Raw genomic sequence first — 19,528 nt, 5'->3', positions numbered from 1 at the left:
CTGTGCTGACTGGGTGACCCATCCAGACCCCAGAGCAGCTCTATGTCACTGCACAAAAGCAGGGAGCAGGTCCCTTCATCAGGACCAACATGAAAACAGCAGGTGATTCTAGACTTTATGGGTTTCCTATCGCTACTGTTACAACTTGTCACAAAATTTATGACCTAAAACAACAAACACCATCTTACAACTCTGAGAGATATGGTCTGAAATGGGTCTTTCAGAGCCAACTCACGGTGTCTGTGGGGCTAATTCCTTCTTGGGCTCTGAAGGAAAAATCTGCTCCTTGCTTGTTCTAGCTTCCGGAGCTGCCTGTATTCCTTGGCTTATGGCCACTTTACTCCAACACCTTTCTATCATCTTTGACTCTGATCCTCCTGTTTTACTTCTTTTTGGTACATGGTATTGAACTCAGGGGTGATTCACCACTGAGCACATCTCCAACCCTTTTCTGGATTTTATTTAGAGACAGGGTCTCACTGAGTTGTTTAGGGCCTTGCTTGCTAAATTGCTGAGGCTGGCTTTGAACTCATGATCCTCCTGCCTCAGCCTCTCAAGCTGCTGGGATTACAGGAATGTTCCGTCATGCCCAGCCCTGCCTTCCTTTATAAGGACCCTGTGATTTTGTTACGCCACCTAGATAACCCAGGGAAACCTCCCATCCAAGATCCTTAACCTAAGTACATCTGCAAAGTCTTTTGCCATGTAGAGAAACTGGACATATTCTCAGGTTCCTTTTGGGGAGAAAGGAGGGGAGAGAGAGCTCAAATCCAGCTGGGAATGCTCAGGAGAGGCATCATTACCCCAGAGAGTCTATCTCATGCTAGTCAGAATGGCAATTATCAAGAATATAAGCAATATTAAATGTTGGTGAGGATGTGGGGGAAAAGGAACACTCATCCATTATTGGGGGGACTGCAAATTGGTTGCAACCACTCTGGAAAGCAGTATGGAGATTCCTTAGAAAACTTGGAATGGAACCACCATTTGACCCAGCTATACCACTCCTCCTCTATACCAGAGGACTTAAAATCAGCATACTATAGTAACACAGCCACATCAATGTTCAGAGCAGCTCAATTCATAATAGCTAAATTGTGGAAGCAACCTAGATACTCTTCAATAGATAAATGGATAAAGAAAGTGTGGTATATATGCACAATGGAATATTACTCAGCATTAAAAGAGAATAAAACTATGGCATTTGCAGGTCAATGGATGGAGTTGGAGAATATCATGCTAAGTGAAGTTAGCCAATCCTCCAAAACCAAAGGCTGAATGTTCTCTCTGATAAGTGGATGCTGATCTATAATGGGGGAGATCATGGGAAAAATGGAGGAACCATGATTGGTCAACGGGGAGGGAGGGTGGAGAGGGGGTTTGGGGCAAGAAAGATGGTGGAATGAGATGGACATCATTATCCTAGGTACATGTATGACTGCACATATGGTGTGATGCTACATTGTGTACAATCAGAGAAATAAAAAGTTGTGCTGCAACTGTGTACAATGAATCAAAATGCCTTCTGCTGTCATATATACCTAATTAAAATAAATTTAAAAAATTCCTTCCCAAAGGAAATACAAAAGGCTTGGGTACTCATAGCCCTGCAGACCTATTTCTCAGCTCTTCAAATTGAGGCACAGAAAGGTTAAGTACACTGCCTTAAGCCACATATCTAGTGAGCACTCATGGATTTGAAGCCCCATAAGAGGCATTGAAAACTGACTCTCCTAACCAAGATCCTGCCACAGCAGCACAACAGGTTTGACTATATTGCCTGATCCTCGATGCTAAAAATACCTGTAGAAATGTGTTTCCATGACTGAACAGCTTGATGACACTGCACAAGCTGAGCATACCCACATAGCTACACGCTGGCCAGGAAGAGGACAGAAGCAGTGCCCTAGAAACATCCTTAGAGCTATTCAGTCACTAACCCCCACCCCAGGGTAACCACTCCCTGGACTTGTAACAGCATCCTTGGTTTCCCCTTCAGCATCGTGTTCTTGACCATCCCCCAGGACTGAGTGTGAACATCAGTGGTAACGCCTCCCACTGTGCACTGGAGGGAGGTCATGACAATAATAGTGACGGACTCTGTACTAGTGACATGATCCATAATAAAACTGGAGGAGACTATGGAAGACTGTCCAATTCCTTCTCTGGTTTAACTGGAGTTTCTTGACCAGGAGGCTAACTGTGTGTCCTCAAGGGACAGATATTCCTCTATCCTTTTGTCAAACATCCTTTTGGAGGTGGCCACTGTGTGAGCAAGTGTCACGGGGCTGTTTCAGTTGTGGGGTGGATTCCAGAGACAGTGGGAAGACCTGGGGAGGAACAGTTGGGAGTCTGGGCTCTGGGACTGACAGGGCTGTCCCAACACCTTAGGGGACCAGGAGTGGGGATTCAGTAAATGGGAACAGCCGAAGTCCCCACCCTGAAAGAGACTCAGCTGCCCATGTGCTAATCCACCCTCCCCCATAGACCAGCCACACACCTGGCCTTGGTCAGAAGCAAGCCTCAGTCTTCTCCATGCTGACATGAGGATTATGATGTTTCTTATACTTGAAGAATCTAAGGCCTGTACAGCACATAGTAGGTGCTCCAAAAAAGTGACAGTACCAAGATGCTATAGACAGAGTGGTCAAGGCTTTGATTCTGGGGCTTGTCCCCATCCAAGCTGTGGCAGGTACTGTCACTGAGCGTATTTCCTCCAGTGAAAGCTGGGGATTCCAGAGTTCTCTGGGCCTAGTTGGTTGTTTACATGAAGTAAGATGAGCAAAGTCTCTGGCTCCAAGACACACTGTGTGAGTCGAGGGCTACTGAAACTCTGGCAGGTCCTGGAGATCCTGGAGGTGGGAGGCCACACCCTCGACCCCAGCCGTGTACTGCCTAGAAGCAGACCTGCGTTAGGCCAGCCTGGCCTGTGCTGGCCACTCTCTGCAGAGTGCGCCACCCCTAGTGCATTGGCTGAGGCTCTTTGGGACTCATGGATGCTTGGCCCACAAGATTGGATTCTTTTCACTTGAAATGTAAACTCCCAGTCCAGGCCACCCATGTCCTATAAACATCCAGCAGCAGAGCGGGGAGCGCAGGGGCCAGGGGTCACAAAGTGTCTCTGGAACTGCTCAAGGCTGACCCTGTACTTCGGGGCTGAGAATAAAGAAGGGGCCTCTGTGTGTCCCCACCCCCTGCTCTGGAGCATCCAATTAGCCACATTCCTTCCGTAGAACACAGTAAGCACACATGTCCTGCCTGGATCTTTAGCAGCTGGGTCACGCCTGATATTTTGGGGGGCAGAGGAGGCATATGCGTGTGTATGTGCACACACACACACACACACTCTTTCCACTATTCCAATCCTGGTGGGACAACTTTCCTTCTTGGATAATCAGTAACTGTCATTGCTAGAGGAGACCTGGAGTCACTCACCTCCTTAAATGTTTAGACACAAAGCCCTTTTTATTTTGAAGTGATTTTAGACGTAGAGGAAGGAATGTTTTTACACATCCGTCACCTAGACCCACCCCCATGCCCCACCTCTTGTCCAGTTTTTGTCCAGTTTTTGCTGTTTTTTATTTTATTTTATTTTTTGTGGTGCTGGGGATTGAACCCAGGGCCTTGTGCCTGAGAGGCAAGCACTCGACCAACTGAGCTGCATCCCCAGTCCTCTTTGTTGTGTTTTAAGGCATTCGCTTCTTCTGGTCTCTGCTGAAGGCCACAAGCCATTTTACGGCCTTTTCCCTCCCCGGTCTCAGAATCCTCTCCCACTGTGTGGCTCCATATGGCACTTCTCTGCTGCAGGGAATCCCCTGGTGCTTCTAAACACTGGCAGAGGCTGTGCCCCAGCTCATAGCACTTCTCGTTAACCTGGTCCCGGGGGCCTGGAAAGCCTACTGTCTGCCGAGAGGGGCTTGGGGTCTCTTGGACAATGTGTTAGGAACACCAACGCTCTGCCCTTACCCTTTGAGATCATGAGTCACTCAAGCCCTGGGTGACACTGGCTCTCAGGATTTACATCCCAGGGTAGTCTGAGGAAGGAGGTATACAAAGGCCTTTTGAGAAATCCTGGCTCTGTGTTATCTGCACATCAGAGACCCCTGATCTCCCTGTGTGTGCTCTCTTCTGAACTAGGCATAGTAGTGAACTTAACCCATGTTCCCACCGTTAGATCATGGGGAGCCACTGAGAGTTCTAGAGCCGAGGAGGGAGGAGGCTAGGCTGTGCCATGCCAATGCTGGCCATCTGGCAGCAGCGGGAGGGATGGGGAATGGGGGTGACTGGTGGAGTGGGATAGAGCAGAACTGTACAGTGGCTAGGACTTGAGATTTTGATTTTGGAAAGCATGGGGCTTAAACTTGACCTCTACCACCTTTTGCCTTGTGCATTTGGGCCAGTGTTAGGTGCTTCCTCAACATCTCATGATAATTCTAATTGCTACAAATTCTAACCATCACAACAGCTGTCTAGGGGAGGATGATTTTCCCAACGAGGAAGCCGAGGCTCAGGGACCACAGTTCACCCATGCTGGGATGCAGGGGCTGAAGTCTCGCCATGCCTGGGCAGTTGGGCACAGACTTGCCTTCTTTGTGACATGCTATAGTCTTATGCAACCAGCCAGGACTTCTTTAAGAACTTGTCTCATGAGAGCCACCAAAGTGACAAACCAGCTTGGTGGCCAATAGCCAAGGATTCACAGTGCATGTCTTAAGCCAGACACCTGTCATTGTCCTGGTTAGAGTTCTGCTCAGAGGTATATTTGATTCAGTGCTCAAGCGGCCTGGCAGGTCCCTGCCTGTTGAGAAGGATGCTCAGCTTTGCTCTTCAGCACAGCTTCATATTTTGATTTGATGCATATTTGAATCCAAAGATGCTTCATATTTTGATTTGATGTATATCTGAATCCAAAGCCTGCAATCTTCCATGCGCCCTGGCCCACCTTATTGAAAATGCATCTTATTTTGCAAGATGAACTGAGGGAGAACCCTGGACACCCTTCCAGAGAGTCTTGTGCTTGCTGTGGACAGAATAATGCCCCACCCCAACATGTTCACACCCTGGTCCCTGGAACCTGTAAATCTGTCACCTGACATGGTAAAAGGGACTTTGTGGGTATAATTAAGTGAAAGATTTGGGGATGGGAGATGATCCTGGATTATCCAGGTGACCAGCATCATCACAAGGGAGTTTGTGACAGTGGAGAGAGGGCAAGGGGTATGAGGTGGTGGCGGGCTACAAGATTCTGGGCTGCTGGCTTTGAAGAAAGCTAGCCCAAAATGCAGGCAGCTTCCAGAAGCTAGAGAAGGAAAGAAAATGGATTCTGCTCTAGGGTCTCCAGAAGAAACACAACCCTGTCAACACCTTGATTTTAGCCAGGCGAGACCCATTTCCAACTTCTGACCTCTGTAACTGAAAGAGAATAAACCTGTGTCTCAGGCCAAGATCGCAGCGGTGGCAGCTGCAACACTCTCACCGTCTCTGATGGTGAAGCTGTGGAGTAAGGCCAAGCCGTCAAACCAGTGGTTGTATCTGCTCTCCCCCACCGTGTGCATGCCAGGCCCGTTGCGAAGCAGGGTCCCCTGAAGCCATGCTGGAATCCTGCCTGTTGAAGAAAGAATGTGGAGTTGCCAGAGAGAGGAAGGGGGATTGGGCAGCCCTACCCCGATCATTGCACCTACTTGTTTATTCCACAGATACTTCTAGAAAGTGCCCGGTATTTTGCTAGCACTGAAGTTATCAAGATAAATAGACATGGTCCCTGCCTTCAAGTTGCTCATTGTCCGTGGAGGAGACAGAAGAGGAGACACACAACATACACTATGACACAGGCAAGACTTTAGGCCCAGCAAAGTGTGCTGCATGGAACAGAACCTCCTCTGGGGGGGTCAAGAGCAGAAATGAGCAAGGGCTTCTTGGAGGAGGCAACCTAGCAGTCTTGAGGGAGAATGTTTGCCTTACAAAGGCACAAGAAAGAACATCCTAGAGCTGTGCCATCCAACATGGCAGATGGCAACCCAGTGTGGTGATTAAGCATGTAAGTGTGGCCAGTGAGAACTGAGATGTGCTGTAAGGGTAAAACACACACTGGATGTCGAAGACAGTATGAAAAAAAAAATCTCACTTGCTATTTTTGCATATGATTTCATATGGAACTGATGATATTTTGGAAATGTGTTAAATACACTATCAAAATTAATTTCACTAGTTTCCTTTTACTTTTTTGAATGTGTCTACTAGAAAATTTAAAAGTACCAGCGTGGCATGCACCATATTCTGTTGGACAGTGAGCACTGCTCTAAGATAGGGTACTGCGGCAGACACGCCAGTCCCCCACACAGGTCCCTTTGCATTCCTATCTCCCTGAGGGCTGCTTCCTGTTTTAATGAACATCTAGGTGAAGCCACAGCCTCAGCATGGCCTCCTGGGCAGGGATCCCCCACAGGCACAAACTCAGGTTGTCCATCACCAGCAGTGTCCAGCTGATTGGGCTCCACCCAGGGCTCCAGGTCTGCACAAAGAATCAGAAGCCCTGTTTTCTGCTGGCTGCCTGGCCTCGGACAACTCACTGTCCTCTCCCATCTCAGTTTCCCCATCTGTGAAGAAGGGGGCTTGAGCTAGAGCACAGGTCCTTCTGCTAGAAGCACCAGGCGGCTTGTGAAGATGCAGACGCTGGCTCCACCCCACACCATCTGGTCCAGTTGGGCTGGGGGAGCCCAAGATTCTGTGCTGCGACCAAATGTCCAGGAGGTGGTGACCACACAGGTCTCACAATCCTGCTTTGGAAACTGCTGCTCTAGAGGATCTTTGGAGTCTGTTCAGCATCTCAGGTTCTAAGATTCTTATTTTATAAAATTTCCAAGGATTCCATGCAGTCATGGGTCATGAGTTGTAAGGGGAGGTACAGTGACATGGCAAGAAGTTCTGGATCCTAGCATACAAAGGTTAGGGTCACAGGCTCTCTTCTTACATACAAAAAATTAACAGTAAATGTTTATTTGTGTATTAAAATTTTATATTTTTCAAACATAATATTATGTTTATTTATATTTCTCAAATATAAAATATCTATGTCTTATAAAAACTTCAGGGAAATAGACCCAAATGTTTCCTTCTATGTTCTAATTTGCACTTACAAATTATACATATAATTTAATACTTACACACACAGAATAGCATCATACATTGAATATTATCTTTGTAATCATGAAAAATAGGCATAAGAGCAGATTTTTTTCTTTTGAAAGACTTCTAAGGCAATTCTGCAGTCGGAAAAAATCCCAGTGGACTTTCCATCCACGATCCATCTGTGGGGAGACAGAAGCGCCAGGTGCCCAGGCTGCCCCAGCAGCTGTTTTCTGAACTGAGGGACTGCTATTACAGGGACCTGAGAGCTCAGAACCAGCAACAGCCCTTCAGAGTCTAGATAGGATGGTCCCAGGAAAGAGGCAACCCACAAGAGGAGAGAGCAAGAGAAATGGCAGAGGGAAAAAATGAGACTCAAATCTGGCTAAGAGTGGTTCTTGACAGGGCCTCTCTACGTCTCTTATTGGATCTGCAGGTGTCCACAGGCTGAAGCCACACCTGTGGGCACTTGAGAACAGCTCATGTCAGGCTGCAATGCCCTCCACATTGGCGTGTGCATGGGCAGGAGCTCGCACTTGCTTATTTGCTTTATAAAATCAGTTTAGGATGCACACATTGCAAAACAGCATGCATTCAGAATGGCTGCATTTGCAGCCTGATGCCCTTGCGTATGAGGAACCGGAGCATTCCCAACACCCCTTTCCTGGAGATAGCGAGAAGGACTCTCTCTATCCCTGGAAATGGACTTAAAATGTGTAAAAGCACACCCAGATCATCAGAGAGAATATGTCTGGATTATGGGTCATTTTGCCCCTACAGAATATCTCCCAGACTTTCCAAAACTAATTCACATTCAAGAAAACACATGTCCGTCTAAGCAGAGTCAGCAGATGGTACAAAATGCTCACCTGTCACTTTGGCCTTCACGGGCTCCAGCTGTTCCTTCTTATTCTTGCCAAATATCAAATCCATCCTGCTGGCTGCAGAGCGAGGATTCACAGGGAACGGGTTTCTGTGCACTCAGGAGCTGCTATTCCTCCTCCCGCTTTGCCTTCAGGTCTTCCCTCCCCGCGGGTCTTTACATCAGGGTGGGTCCTGAAGCCACCCTCCCTCCCGCTTCGCTTGGTCTCCCTCTGAAGGCCTGGTGTCTCTGCTCTCACAGGGGAAGCTGCCGTGCTGGAGTTATTTATAAGATGTTCGGTCAAAGGTCAATTCCCAAGCCATGTGCCATGGCTAATCTTTAATCCTGTTAGTGTGTCCCCGACCCTCCCTCTCCCCTTTCACTTCTGGCTTATCCGAGGAAAGCTCCTTTCTGAATGGTGGAGAGAAAGCAGGGCATTCTGCTTAGTTAGTTGGCTGAAGTAATCTATCCCGAGTGCTGGAGGTGTTTATGATCAGAACAGAAAGGGACTGTGAGGACCAGCAAAGGCGCCTGAGGACACTGGTCACGCGCACGCCTGCTGCCCCGTGGGAAGAGCCTTCTGCAGAGTTGGGGAAGGGAGTTTTGGGCTTTGTTTTTAAAAAGGAGCCCTGATGCTCCCCCAGTACAAATCATTTAAAAAGCAACTTAATTCATTATTTTCTTTTTGCAAGAAGGAAAGATAAAAACGCGTCACATACCTGTTTAAAACATAAGTCCAGGGAACCAGAGACTTCTTGGGAACTGAAGAATAGTTAAAAAACCAGCTTCCTGGCCCCTCAGGATGGCAAAGAGTGACTGCCTCCGACTCTGGAGTTTCCCAATACTCACGTCTCTTGACGTGATGCCACTGCCGTGCATCTACATTGAAGTTTCTGTGAGCATCAGGCGAAGAGAATGAACTCATAACTCGCATTGCTTGGGGAACAGCCATTCCCTATGGGTAGAGAGAAAAAGGCTGTGGTGTACCTGATTTAATCATCGCATAGCGTGTACACGTGTTGAGACATCCCACGGAACCCCGTTCACATGCAATTTTTATGTTTGATATATCAGTTAAAAATACATTTAACTAAAATAAAATAAAATTGTTTGAAGAGAAAGAAAAGGCTCAGTGCTGGCCTTGATGCAGCTGAGAATGGGCTGAGAATTGAGTGTCCCCGCACGCTGTACCTCCTGCCCGGCTGCACATTTCAATCACTGGCGAGAGGTTGAAAGTGCCCAGGCTGGGCCTGGCTCAGACCCCCCGGCCCAGACCCCCTGTCTCAGAATCTCTGAAGGTGGAGCCAACTACCAGCGTTGTCAAAACTGTCTCCCGATGATCCTAACATGTGCAGCAGGCATGGCGGAGCCCTGATCCAGGGAAAGAGGCCGCATGTTCCAGCTGGTAGTAGATTTGAATTCCAGTCCATCCCTGTTCTGTGTGTCCGTGTCAGGTTTTCCTCTTTGAGTCTCCTTTTCCTTAACTGTGAAGCGGGGTGTGATGATCAGTCTCAAGGCCACTGTAAATCAAGGGTCTAGCTAAAGACCCTGCCCCAGAGAGATGTCAATCCATGTCATTGCCCTTTTCTCCCATTCTCTTAGAAGACCCTTCCCTTTGACCCATGTGTCCAGTAAGCTGAATAATAACCTGCCAGTTTATTCCACAGTTGGGTCTAAACACAGGCGTCCTCATCGGGGCTTTTGCTCCTAGCTTGTTAGAGCTGCATCTTGTGTGAATGTCTGGCATACCCTGAGGGCCAGGCTGGGCTGGGGTGATACTGCCCCAGGCTTGGAGATCAGAAGGCCTGGGTTTGCATCTCAGCCTGAGATCTAATAACTGCAATAACTGTCACATTACCCTTGGGAGCCTTGCTTTACCTTGCAAAATTGGGGTGGAAATGCCCTTGTCACAGGGCTGGTAGGGAGAACACCAGCGAAGTTAAACAGTTGAAAATATGACCATGTTTTTCTTCCTTGCCCCTCTTTGTAAATTCAGAAAAGCCATAGCCTCTGTCCACAGAGTACGGTGAGTCAAGTTCCTTGCAGAACCCTTACCTGCACATCTCACTCTGGCCTTCTGCTGACCCATGAGATGAATCCTCTTGCACTGTTCTAGAAATGAGAACACAGAGAAACCAACCGTGTGCTCCAAGTCACAGCAACAAAGAGATTGAATTAGAAAGCAAAGCTGGTAGCCTGGCTTCAAAGTACACACCGATGATTCCACACAGCTCTGAGGCATGAGGGATATTGGCTGGATTTTTACTGAATGAAGTAATGGACAGATTCATTGATGGGGGATAGACCCCAAGAAGACAGTCTTGGGTTGATATTATTGCATCATTTATGATATCAATGATAAGCTCTCTTATTTAGGCCCCCACCATAACCCAGGGATAATGCATGGTTAGATAAAGCTATTTTTTTAAATAGTGGTGATAGTAAGTGGATCATAATGACTGATATCTGTATAAGTTTGCTCCAGCTGTCATAATAAAGTACCACAGACCAAGTGACTTAAATTACAAGAATTTATCTTCTTACATTTCTGGAGGCTCAAAGACCAAGATTGAGGTGTGGATGGGGATGGTTTCCCCTCGGCACCTCCCCTCAGCCCTGTGTCCTCACATGATCTTTCCTTTTGTGCGCTGCCTGGTTTCTCTCTGTGTGTCCAAGTTTTCTCTTCTCATGAGGACATCAGTCAGACTGGGTTAGGGCCCACCCTAATGACCTCATTTCAACACAATCTCCCTTTGAAAAATCCATTTCTAAATGGTCACATGTTGAGGTCCTGTAGGTCAGGGGCTTCACTGAATAAATTTGGGAACAAAGGTTGGTGTATAATAATGTCATTAGGAATCAGCAATGAAGGGAAGATACTTTGACTGCAGGTAACAGGACATCTGCTGAAACCCCAAAGATGTGCATTGACCTCAGTCACGTAGCTATCTGGAGCTTGAGATCCTGGGTCCCTTGCAAGCTCATCTGGGTCATTCTCTGGTCAGTGGCTGTTCCCAACTTCCTCATGGCCATCCTCCAAGGGTTGGATCCTCATTTTTAGGTTGTTCAGGTTTGGTTACAAATGACTGTCTCTGCTCCAGGAACTGGGTCCTCACAAGTGGTGTGCAAAAATCAGTGAGGCAAGGTGGGGACAACGGAGGCCTTTTTTCGCCCTGACATTTCTCATTTTATGCTGGAGGACAATCTTTCCCAGGGTGCCTTGAGCAGTTTTTCTCTTAAATCCCATTGGCTCAACTTTATCAGGTGACCATCCTTGGGCCAATCCCTGGTGCTGCGCCCCTCCCCTGACTCAGGCAATGGCAAGGCCCTACTGAGGTGGATGGCGCAAGGCGTCCATCCTCTGGAGGAGCGCAGTATGTTTCTGGGAATGGGCTGATTTGTTTTTGTATTCCTTTAATAAGTATAGTTTTGATTTCTCATATGACCATTAAATATAAAGGAAAAATCATGACTTTCCCAATTAATGCAACTACTTCTAAAGCATAGATCTGTTTGTTCTAAATGCAATGATTCAGCTGTGGAGTATAAATTGTTAATGTCTAAAGAAAAACTCCCTGTATTCCTGTCAAGGAAGTTTTTGAGAAATTAAATTAAAATCTAGAGAAGAAAAATTAATGTTAAGAAGATAGATTAGTGCTTAGTACTGGGCAACTTGTTCTTGTTCCTGTGCACAATGGTTTGTGCTCTTACTTTTGTTTGATTAAAAGTAATAACAAATCAACTACTTGCCATAACCATGGCACTGGTTCCAGTCAGTAAGTCAAGAAAGAATAGTCAAGGTATAGGCCAATAGTTTGGGACATTTCTAACTATTATTAAAAGTTAACTAAGCAGAACAGCTCAAAGCAAAACACGAACTGAAAGTACAAATGCTTGCTTATGCATAAGCCAAGATACATTCTTCTATTCTAATTGTAGCTATGTAATATTTTGTTTTGTTTGAATAATGATTCCTGTTTTATAACCACAAAGTGCTGTAAGCCTGCCAAAATGGAAAGTATATATGATCAACTTCACAAGTAAAGATTGGGATCAACACCTTCACTTTGGTTTCTGTGTTGTTTCTCCACCCCCTCTTTCGCCGACTCCTCACCATCCGTTCGTCTCCTGAGACCCCCTGTTGGAGCTGGTCTCCGACACCCTGGCAAAGAGGAACAGAACAGTCTTAATTTCCTTAAGCTCATTGATAGTCTCTTCTGGGGTGGCAGGTTGTCACTCAAATCTGGTTTTTAAGAGCAAAGAAACAGAAGGGATGGCTTGGGATAGGCAACTACAATGTCAGCTGGAGGCAGAATATCACTCATCCTCACATCCATTCATTCAAAAATTTATCGAATCCTACTATCGGTTGGAAACAGAGTGGGGAATAAACCAGGAAAAAAAATTCTGTGCCTTCCTGGAACTGACACCTGCTGTGTGCCACGTTCTGGGAATGTAGAGGTGACTGACAGACCGACCTCTTAGACCCCCACGATGATCTTTTTGTTTGGGGTCCAGGTTGGGTGCACTTTCCCAAAGGGGCTGGGTGCCCTGTGGAGGTTCTCCTGATGTCTTTGTGCCAAACGTCTGTCCTCCCTCTTTCTAATCAGAGCAACAAGAAACAGCCACTGCTGTCTTCCCAAGGAGCCCTGGCCGCACAGCTCTGCCCCTGTGTTCTGCATCTTTACTGATCTGGGGAGAGTGGGATGAGGGATATGTTCCCGGGGAGAGCAGTCTCCTGGCCTGTTCCCCACCCCGCTCCCATAACCCTCTTTGCTGGGTGCCTGACATGCGCCATGGGATGTGCCTTGTGTTCTATTTGCCGAGTCTCATTTCAGCCCTCCATGGCCCTACAGGGCAGCATTAGAAATCTTACTTTTTAGCCTCACAGTCATGACGCAACTTGATCGCACTGAGTGCATCTCCCTCGCCACTACACAAAAGCGCTTCCCACCTTTCAGAGTGGCTGGTTGGGGCAGATGAGTGGATAAGGGAGCAAGAGCAAGGGGCTACTGTTTCTGTAATGCAATTGCTTCCTTAAAAGGGGCCTGAAAACTGGCCAGTGTGCAAGAGACTTGGGCAATGGGAACGGAGAAGGAAACGGCACATCTTACGCAAGAGTCCTGGTTACTCAGTGCTGAGTAACAAATCTCCCTCAAACGTGCTGGCTTAAAACAACCACCGTGTTTATTCTCTCACACTTCTGTGGGTTGGCTGGCATGTCTGGGCAGCTCTTCTGCTTCCAGGGCTTGCGGTCCTCACACAGCTGCTGTGACTGACTGGGAGGTAGGTGGGGGCCTAGGCCTCTCTCTCTCCCTGTAGCCTTGGGATCTGTCCTTGCCCCCTCACTGGTCTCTCCAGCAGGAGCAAAGGCTCCAAAAGTGGGCATCTAAAGAGAGAGAGGAGCACAAGCATCCAGTCTCTAACAAGGCCAAACCCAGAACTGGCACAGACTCCCCTCCACGGCTTCCTATCATTCAGTGCCAGTCACTGGGCCAGCCAAGAGCCAGTGGGGAGGGTCTGCTCATGGGCAGGAATATGGGGTCTGACCAGGCAGGTCCTCTGGACTACCTCTGGGGACTAGCTGCCCCACAGACCCTTAGCATTTGAGCCTCAGCCTTCCACTTACTTACTTGCTAAATTTCTGAGCCACTCACTCAAATCTCAGACCCTCAGTTTTCTGATCTCTAAAATGGGAATTATAACACCTGTTTCACTGGCAGACTGCAAAGCTTAAACAGTGTGAACTCTGTGATTGCGTCTGTCATGGATGCTTTAAATATTGTAGGAGTTCATGTCATATTCCTTTCCCTTCTTTTCTTGGAAAAGGGAATATATATATATATATATATAGTATATGATTATATATAATGTATATGATTATATATAATGATTGAATATACTACTTTTAAGTAGTTGCAATGCACACAATAGGGCCTGACACTGGAAGAAAACTAAATACCGATGACCTAGTCGTGTATTTTAAGTTTCTTTAGCTGGCTGTTACCCAGGGAGCAATGACCAGCAGCCAATCCTGCTGCTCTGGGAGATGGCACAGGTAGGAAGTGTCCAGGTGTCTCAGGAGGGAGAACTTACCCAGGCTGGAAACTGCGAAGGAAGGTGTCCTGGAGGACAGGGTGCCCTGCTGAGCCCTGGAGAGTGGGAAGGATTTGGATGGGTCAAGAGCACGGAGTGGAGCTTCTATGCAGAAGGACCACTGTGAACCATAAGCCACTTTAGCAGGGGGACAGCAGGGAGGTGGCTGGCTCTGCAGGGACCTGGGGAGAGGAGGATAATCACAGCGCTGTTCAGGGCGAGTTATCCATGCATCATGCTTTTCTAAGCCTGTTACTTGTACAAACCCACATCCTCCTATGATAATCCTGAGCTCAGGTGTTTTACCCCATTTTACAGAGGGAAAGCGAGGCACAGAGGAACTAAGCAAGTTGCCCGGCACCTGGGAGTGGACTTTGCATCCCAACAGCCTGACTCCAGAGTCTGGACTTGCAACCATGTTTGTCTCCACTACTGCTGAGATAGGGTCGAAAGTTTGTAGCAACTTGGCTTTTATACCCCAGGCAATGGAGTACTGAGTCAAGTAATGACACTCTGCAAAGGCACTCAGGAGACACTCAGCTGTGCTGTCCAACACAGCAGCCACTAACCATGGTGGCCCTTTCAGCTTAAATATAAATTAATGGCAATAAAATTAAATTTAAAAGCCAGTTCCTGGTTCACAGTAGCCACATTTCAAGGGCTCCAGGGCTTCCATGTTGAACAGTGCAGACATAACAATTCCAGAAAGTTCTATTGGCAGTGCTGAGTAAGGAGAGCTGCTAAGATGGCTAAGGGGGTCAGGCAGTTTTGACTGAATGACAAGCCAACCTAGAGGGTACAATGTCAGAGAAGCCTGTGGCTGACAATGGTGAACATGGAATGAGTCCCTGTGCTCATCCATTCATCGGTTTCACAGTATGGAGTGCCCCCTGTGGTCAGGGGCAGTTCCTCTTCACAGGTATCACAACCCCCAGAGGAAGGAGTGGGGAATCTTCCAAGGTCAGAGGTGCATGGTGATGAGAGGAAGTTTTCCTGCAAGGACCAAAGCTTGACCCAAGACCTGAAGGGTCACTAGGCATGGGCCAAGTGGAGAAGGTGGGAAGAAAGGTCCCACTAACGGCAGCAGCTGGTGCAGAGTCGGCGGCATCATCCAGCATGGTGGCCACATAGGGCTCTGGGTGAGGGGAGGGTTGGGGGTGCTTTGTGTAAGGCTGGGGAAAGAAGCAGAGAGGTGAGAAGAAGCCAGGAGAAGATGGCAGGTGGGAAAGGGAGAGAGGGGAAAACAGGAGGAACAGAGGGAGAGGAGATTGACATTCCACAGAGGCTCCCGGCTCTCCTGGGCTCCCTCCCAGGTCACATGCTGGCTCGGGTTGGCTACGTGCCTCAGCAGTTGCCCAGAGATGGCAGCATGGACGGCCTGGTATGGAGTCACACACAGTATGGAGTGCCCACTGTGGTCAGGGAGGTGTGAGATAGTCAAGGCAAGTGGGCAGCCTCGCCTCCTCCTTTTGGGAGGGAGGAAGAACATGAACCTCGAGGCTAATAAAGGCACAGAGTTCACACAGGGTGCCCCAGCCCTGGGAAGGCCACAGGTCGCATCTTCTCACCCTTACACATTTACCCATTTCATAGGAGAAGTGGCTGAAGCTGGATGAGGTGGTGCCCTTGGCCAGAGATGGCACACCCTGTGGCAGGAGGTGGAATATTTCTCTCCAGATCCTCCAACCTCAGTAATTCTGGGAAAGAGTCGGGGAGATGGCTCTCCTTCCTTCAGATCACTTATCACACAGGATGGGTGAGCCTATAAAATAGTCATGAGGTTAAGAAGTAACAGCTGAAATCAAAAAGAGAAGTTTTAGAGGCTATATAAAAAAACCCCAACAGCCTTATTTTGCAATTCTGTATCTCTTGTTACAAAGTTTTATTGCCTAAAATAAGTTAATATTTCCCTTTTGGAGATAATGTTATCATATCTAAATTACTTTGCAGTTTTCCAATTAAGTTAATGTCTAAATCGTGCCTCTAATTAGCCAGGGTGATAAACAGACAACATTGATCTCAGACAGTTGGGTTCAAGGTGACAGGCAAAGTCCCCACAGAGGTGGCAGTTTGCCCCTGTGAAATGACCAGTCTCCCTATGAAAGGGTAAAGTTTCTAAGCTGGAAGGCTTGAATTAAAATGTAAAAGATTAGGTATTATTAAGTTCTTCTGTTACACCCAGATTCCTGAGACAGGTAAGACAACGCCCTACTGGCCATTTAGCCTAGGGCCCTGTGACAACTGCACAAACCGAACCAATCAGTTTGAATGTGTATCCCGCTTAGGAATGACCAATCACCCCCGCCCGACCTGTTCCCGCCAATGAATGTGCCAATCACGTCTCAGAGTTGTTGTTCAATTTTCCCCCGCCTCATGATGATTTGTTCTGATGTATGCAAAGCCTACCGCCCTCTCCAAAAAGTGTACTTAAGCTCTGCTTGAACCTCTGCTGGGGGGGGGGGCTCTGGGCCGCTCTCCCTTCCTGAGTGAGCCTTGAGCCTCCGCGCGCTGAATTAGGATCCTCTTCAATAAACTCCCTCCTGCCCATTGCATGAAGCTGGTCTCTTGTGGTCTCTTTCTCCAACGATTCGCCGGATCCTTACACCTAGAGCTCCTGGAGAGAAAACTGCCCAAACCAAAGGCCCTAAGTTATGCTCTCGGCATTTAAGAGGATCCACTAGTTTTACAAAATCCTCCTGAGCAGCAGAGATTAGTATCATGTTGATTATTAGAGACAGAAAAACTAGAATCCTGGCTCCTGATACAGCTCAGTGAATTCAAAGTCTAATAAGAGAGATGGAAAGGCAAATAATAATGATAAGACAACAATATGCCACACTTAGGAAGTAGAATCAACCAGATTGAAATGCAGAGGGTATGATTGGAAGAAAAAAAGAACGTCTTCTTATACTCGAGGTGGAAGGTTTCCATTTCCCATCCTGTACTTTCAAGTTCAGTCTATGACACTTGACAAAGATTCAGTTTAAAAAATGACTCCCAGGTTAGAGCCTGGACTACAACCCCATCATATCTACCTCTTAAGTAATTGTTAAGATTATTCCTCTCTTCCAGCCCACCAACCCCTGTCCTCACTATTTTTAACCTCTTCAGAACAGCCTCCTCATGGGCCTCCCTACCTCCAGTCCCACCCCTTCCAATCCACCTTCCCCACTACCTCCAGGTCACCTGGTTGAGCTTCAAACCTGATCGTGTCACGTGTCACTCTCCTTTGTAAAATTTAAACAGTTGCAGGCACATAGTAGGTTTTCAACAAGTATTTAGTGAACGAATGAAGAAATGCTTGCATGAATGGCCTGCTATATGGTCATTTGGTTTTGGTGTCCTAGGGCTGCCATATCAAACTACCACAATCAGAGGCTTTAATCAACAGAAATTTATTCTTGGTTCTGGAGAGGCCTGAAGACCAAAATCAAGGTGCCAGCAGGATTGTGCTCCTGTGGACTCTGGGGGAAGATCCTCACTGCTTCTCTCACTCTGCTGATCGCCTGCAGTCCTTGGTGTACCTCGGCTCATAGACACATCACTGATCTCTGCCTTTACTTGCCGTGACATCCTTCCCTCAGTATCTCTGTGTCTCTGTGTCCAAATTTCCCTCTTCCTCTAAGGATGCCAATCATGGGATGGGGGCCCATTCTATTCCAGTGTGACCTTCACCTGATGACATCCGTAAATACCCTGTTTCCAAATATGGTCATATCCACAGATCTCAGGGAGCAGGACTTCACCAGATCTGTTTGAAGGACATTCAGTGGAAAGGGGCTCAGCCTCCACCTTGACAATGTGAAAACCCATTCATGACCCAGGAAAGAATGAGTTCCAGTGCTGAGCAGAAGTGCAGGATGTACAGGGAACCGATCCCACACACATGAGGAAAACTAGGCAATACCTGTCTTCAAGGGAACAGGACGCACAAGATGGGAGAACTCATAATTCTTTTGAATGTGTTGTCTTTTTGATCTAAAGGAGGGCAGAGATTCTCTATATGATCAACAAAGACACCAATTCCTATAGAGGCAGTTTCTGGAGACCTTCCCAAATACATTGCTTGCACTAAAATTCTTGTCTTTGTTGGCTTCTGGGGAACCCAAGTTAAAATGGATTTTTACATGCCCAGACTGGAATGTAAAGATCCTTCTAGTTCTTTTTGCCCCCATCCCCTATTGAAACAAATCTCTATCTTTCTGCTTTCCTGTCGTTGATGCCACTCGGAAGTCCTGAGGACTGATCAGATCATTAGAAGCATCACATATGGGACCAGCTATGTCCTGCTTACTTTCAGTTGAGCTTCAAGGACACAAAGGTTAAGGGACACTGAGAACTGACATCACCAAGACGAATTCCCTGCCCAGGAGCCTGCAATTCATCAGAATGTAAAGAATGTGCAGATGGAATTTAGCCCACAGATCTGCATTTGTTACCGAATGTCTGCAAGCTTGTGTTCCTTTAGGGACATAAATTAAGCCTGTGAGATACATTATCACTGCTGTGGCCTTCCACATAGTTTTCTAATGGAAGTCATTAGAAGTTTGGCCTCCAGAGATAAGAGGCCAGTTCTGTCCAGCCTTGCCCCAGCCTGTGAGTCAGTGACGATACTTCATCCTGCCTGGGCGCCTGCCCATCCCCCTTTTGGCTGGCCAGACCATTCCAGAGGGCTTGGAGGGGTGTCCAGGAAAGGAGGGAGGCCTAGGGTCAGTCCAGCCAGCTGGGAGATGGGGCCAAGCAAATGTTCATTGAATCTTACTATGAGCCAACCATGGGACAGAGATAAAGAGAAGTTGTCTCTCCCGCAGGAAGCTCTCTGAGTAAAATAACCTGAGTGTCCACCAATAGAAGATGGACAAATGAAATGTGGTCCATTCCATGCAGCCATAAAAAGGAATAAAGTGCCCACTAGTGCAGGGATAAAACTTGAAGGCCAGAAGGGAAACGACAGACACAAAACATGACATTGTACGATTCCATTTATATGGCACATCCATAGAAACAGGAAGTCGTTTGGTGGTTGCCAGGGACCAGGGACCAGGGCAGGGAAAGCAAGGACAAATAGAGCCCTGTCAGAGCAAAGTGACTTCTTAAAATCAGACACTAGACTGTGTTCTCCAAAGTCTCTGGCCCCACGAGAAACTGTCTACCTGACACGTTTTTTGGAAATTCCAGGGTCCCACCACCCTGCATGACTCCCTTCTCTTCCTCAAATGACTTACTTCTTACATGGACCAATTCATCCAGCTCTGGGTTTTGGTTAATAAAGCGGTTTACCAATCACTCCCTTGGTGTGTCTCTAATCCCAACCCAAATGGGCCCATGCTGGTATTTTCTAAAGAGAAAGTTTTCAAAAGGAACTCTGGTGCTAGCAGTTGGGAGTTTTTTTTTTTTTTTTTTTTTTTCCCACCATTAAACTAACATTAGTAATTTGGTCAAATT

The 19,528-nt window shown here is 47.2% G+C and overlaps 1 protein-coding gene and 1 long non-coding RNA gene across 3 annotated transcripts in view; one reads left to right on the top strand and one right to left on the bottom strand.

Annotated features, from left to right (window-relative positions):
* Positions 1 to 8,265, bottom strand: part of Bco1 (beta-carotene oxygenase 1) — a 30,498-nt gene extending 22,233 nt beyond the window's left edge. The window contains exons 1-2 of one of the 2 annotated variants that reach the window (XM_005318462.5): positions 7,995 to 8,265; positions 5,477 to 5,605 (exon numbers count right to left, since the gene is read on the bottom strand). In XM_005318462.5, coding sequence (XP_005318519.1) covers positions 5,477 to 5,605; positions 7,995 to 8,058 — 193 coding nt within the window. In that variant the 5' untranslated portion in view covers positions 8,059 to 8,265. The remainder of the gene's footprint in view (positions 1 to 5,476; positions 5,606 to 7,994) is intronic. The other variant, XM_078032726.1, reaches the window with a different exon arrangement.
* Positions 8,266 to 13,196: 4,931 nt separating this feature from the next.
* Positions 13,197 to 14,712, top strand: LOC144370926 (uncharacterized). Its single transcript, XR_013431046.1, has 2 exons — positions 13,197 to 13,273; positions 14,402 to 14,712. It is a non-coding gene; the product is annotated as an uncharacterized LOC144370926 (long non-coding RNA).
* The last annotated feature ends 4,816 nt before the right edge of the window (positions 14,713 to 19,528 follow it).

The sequence above is a fragment of the Ictidomys tridecemlineatus genome, chromosome 15, assembly GCF_052094955.1.
Source record: "Ictidomys tridecemlineatus isolate mIctTri1 chromosome 15, mIctTri1.hap1, whole genome shotgun sequence".
NCBI classification, from domain to species: domain Eukaryota; kingdom Metazoa; phylum Chordata; class Mammalia; order Rodentia; family Sciuridae; genus Ictidomys; species Ictidomys tridecemlineatus.
Note: the sequence above shows the minus strand (reverse complement) of the source record. Positions and strands in the feature narration are given on the sequence as shown.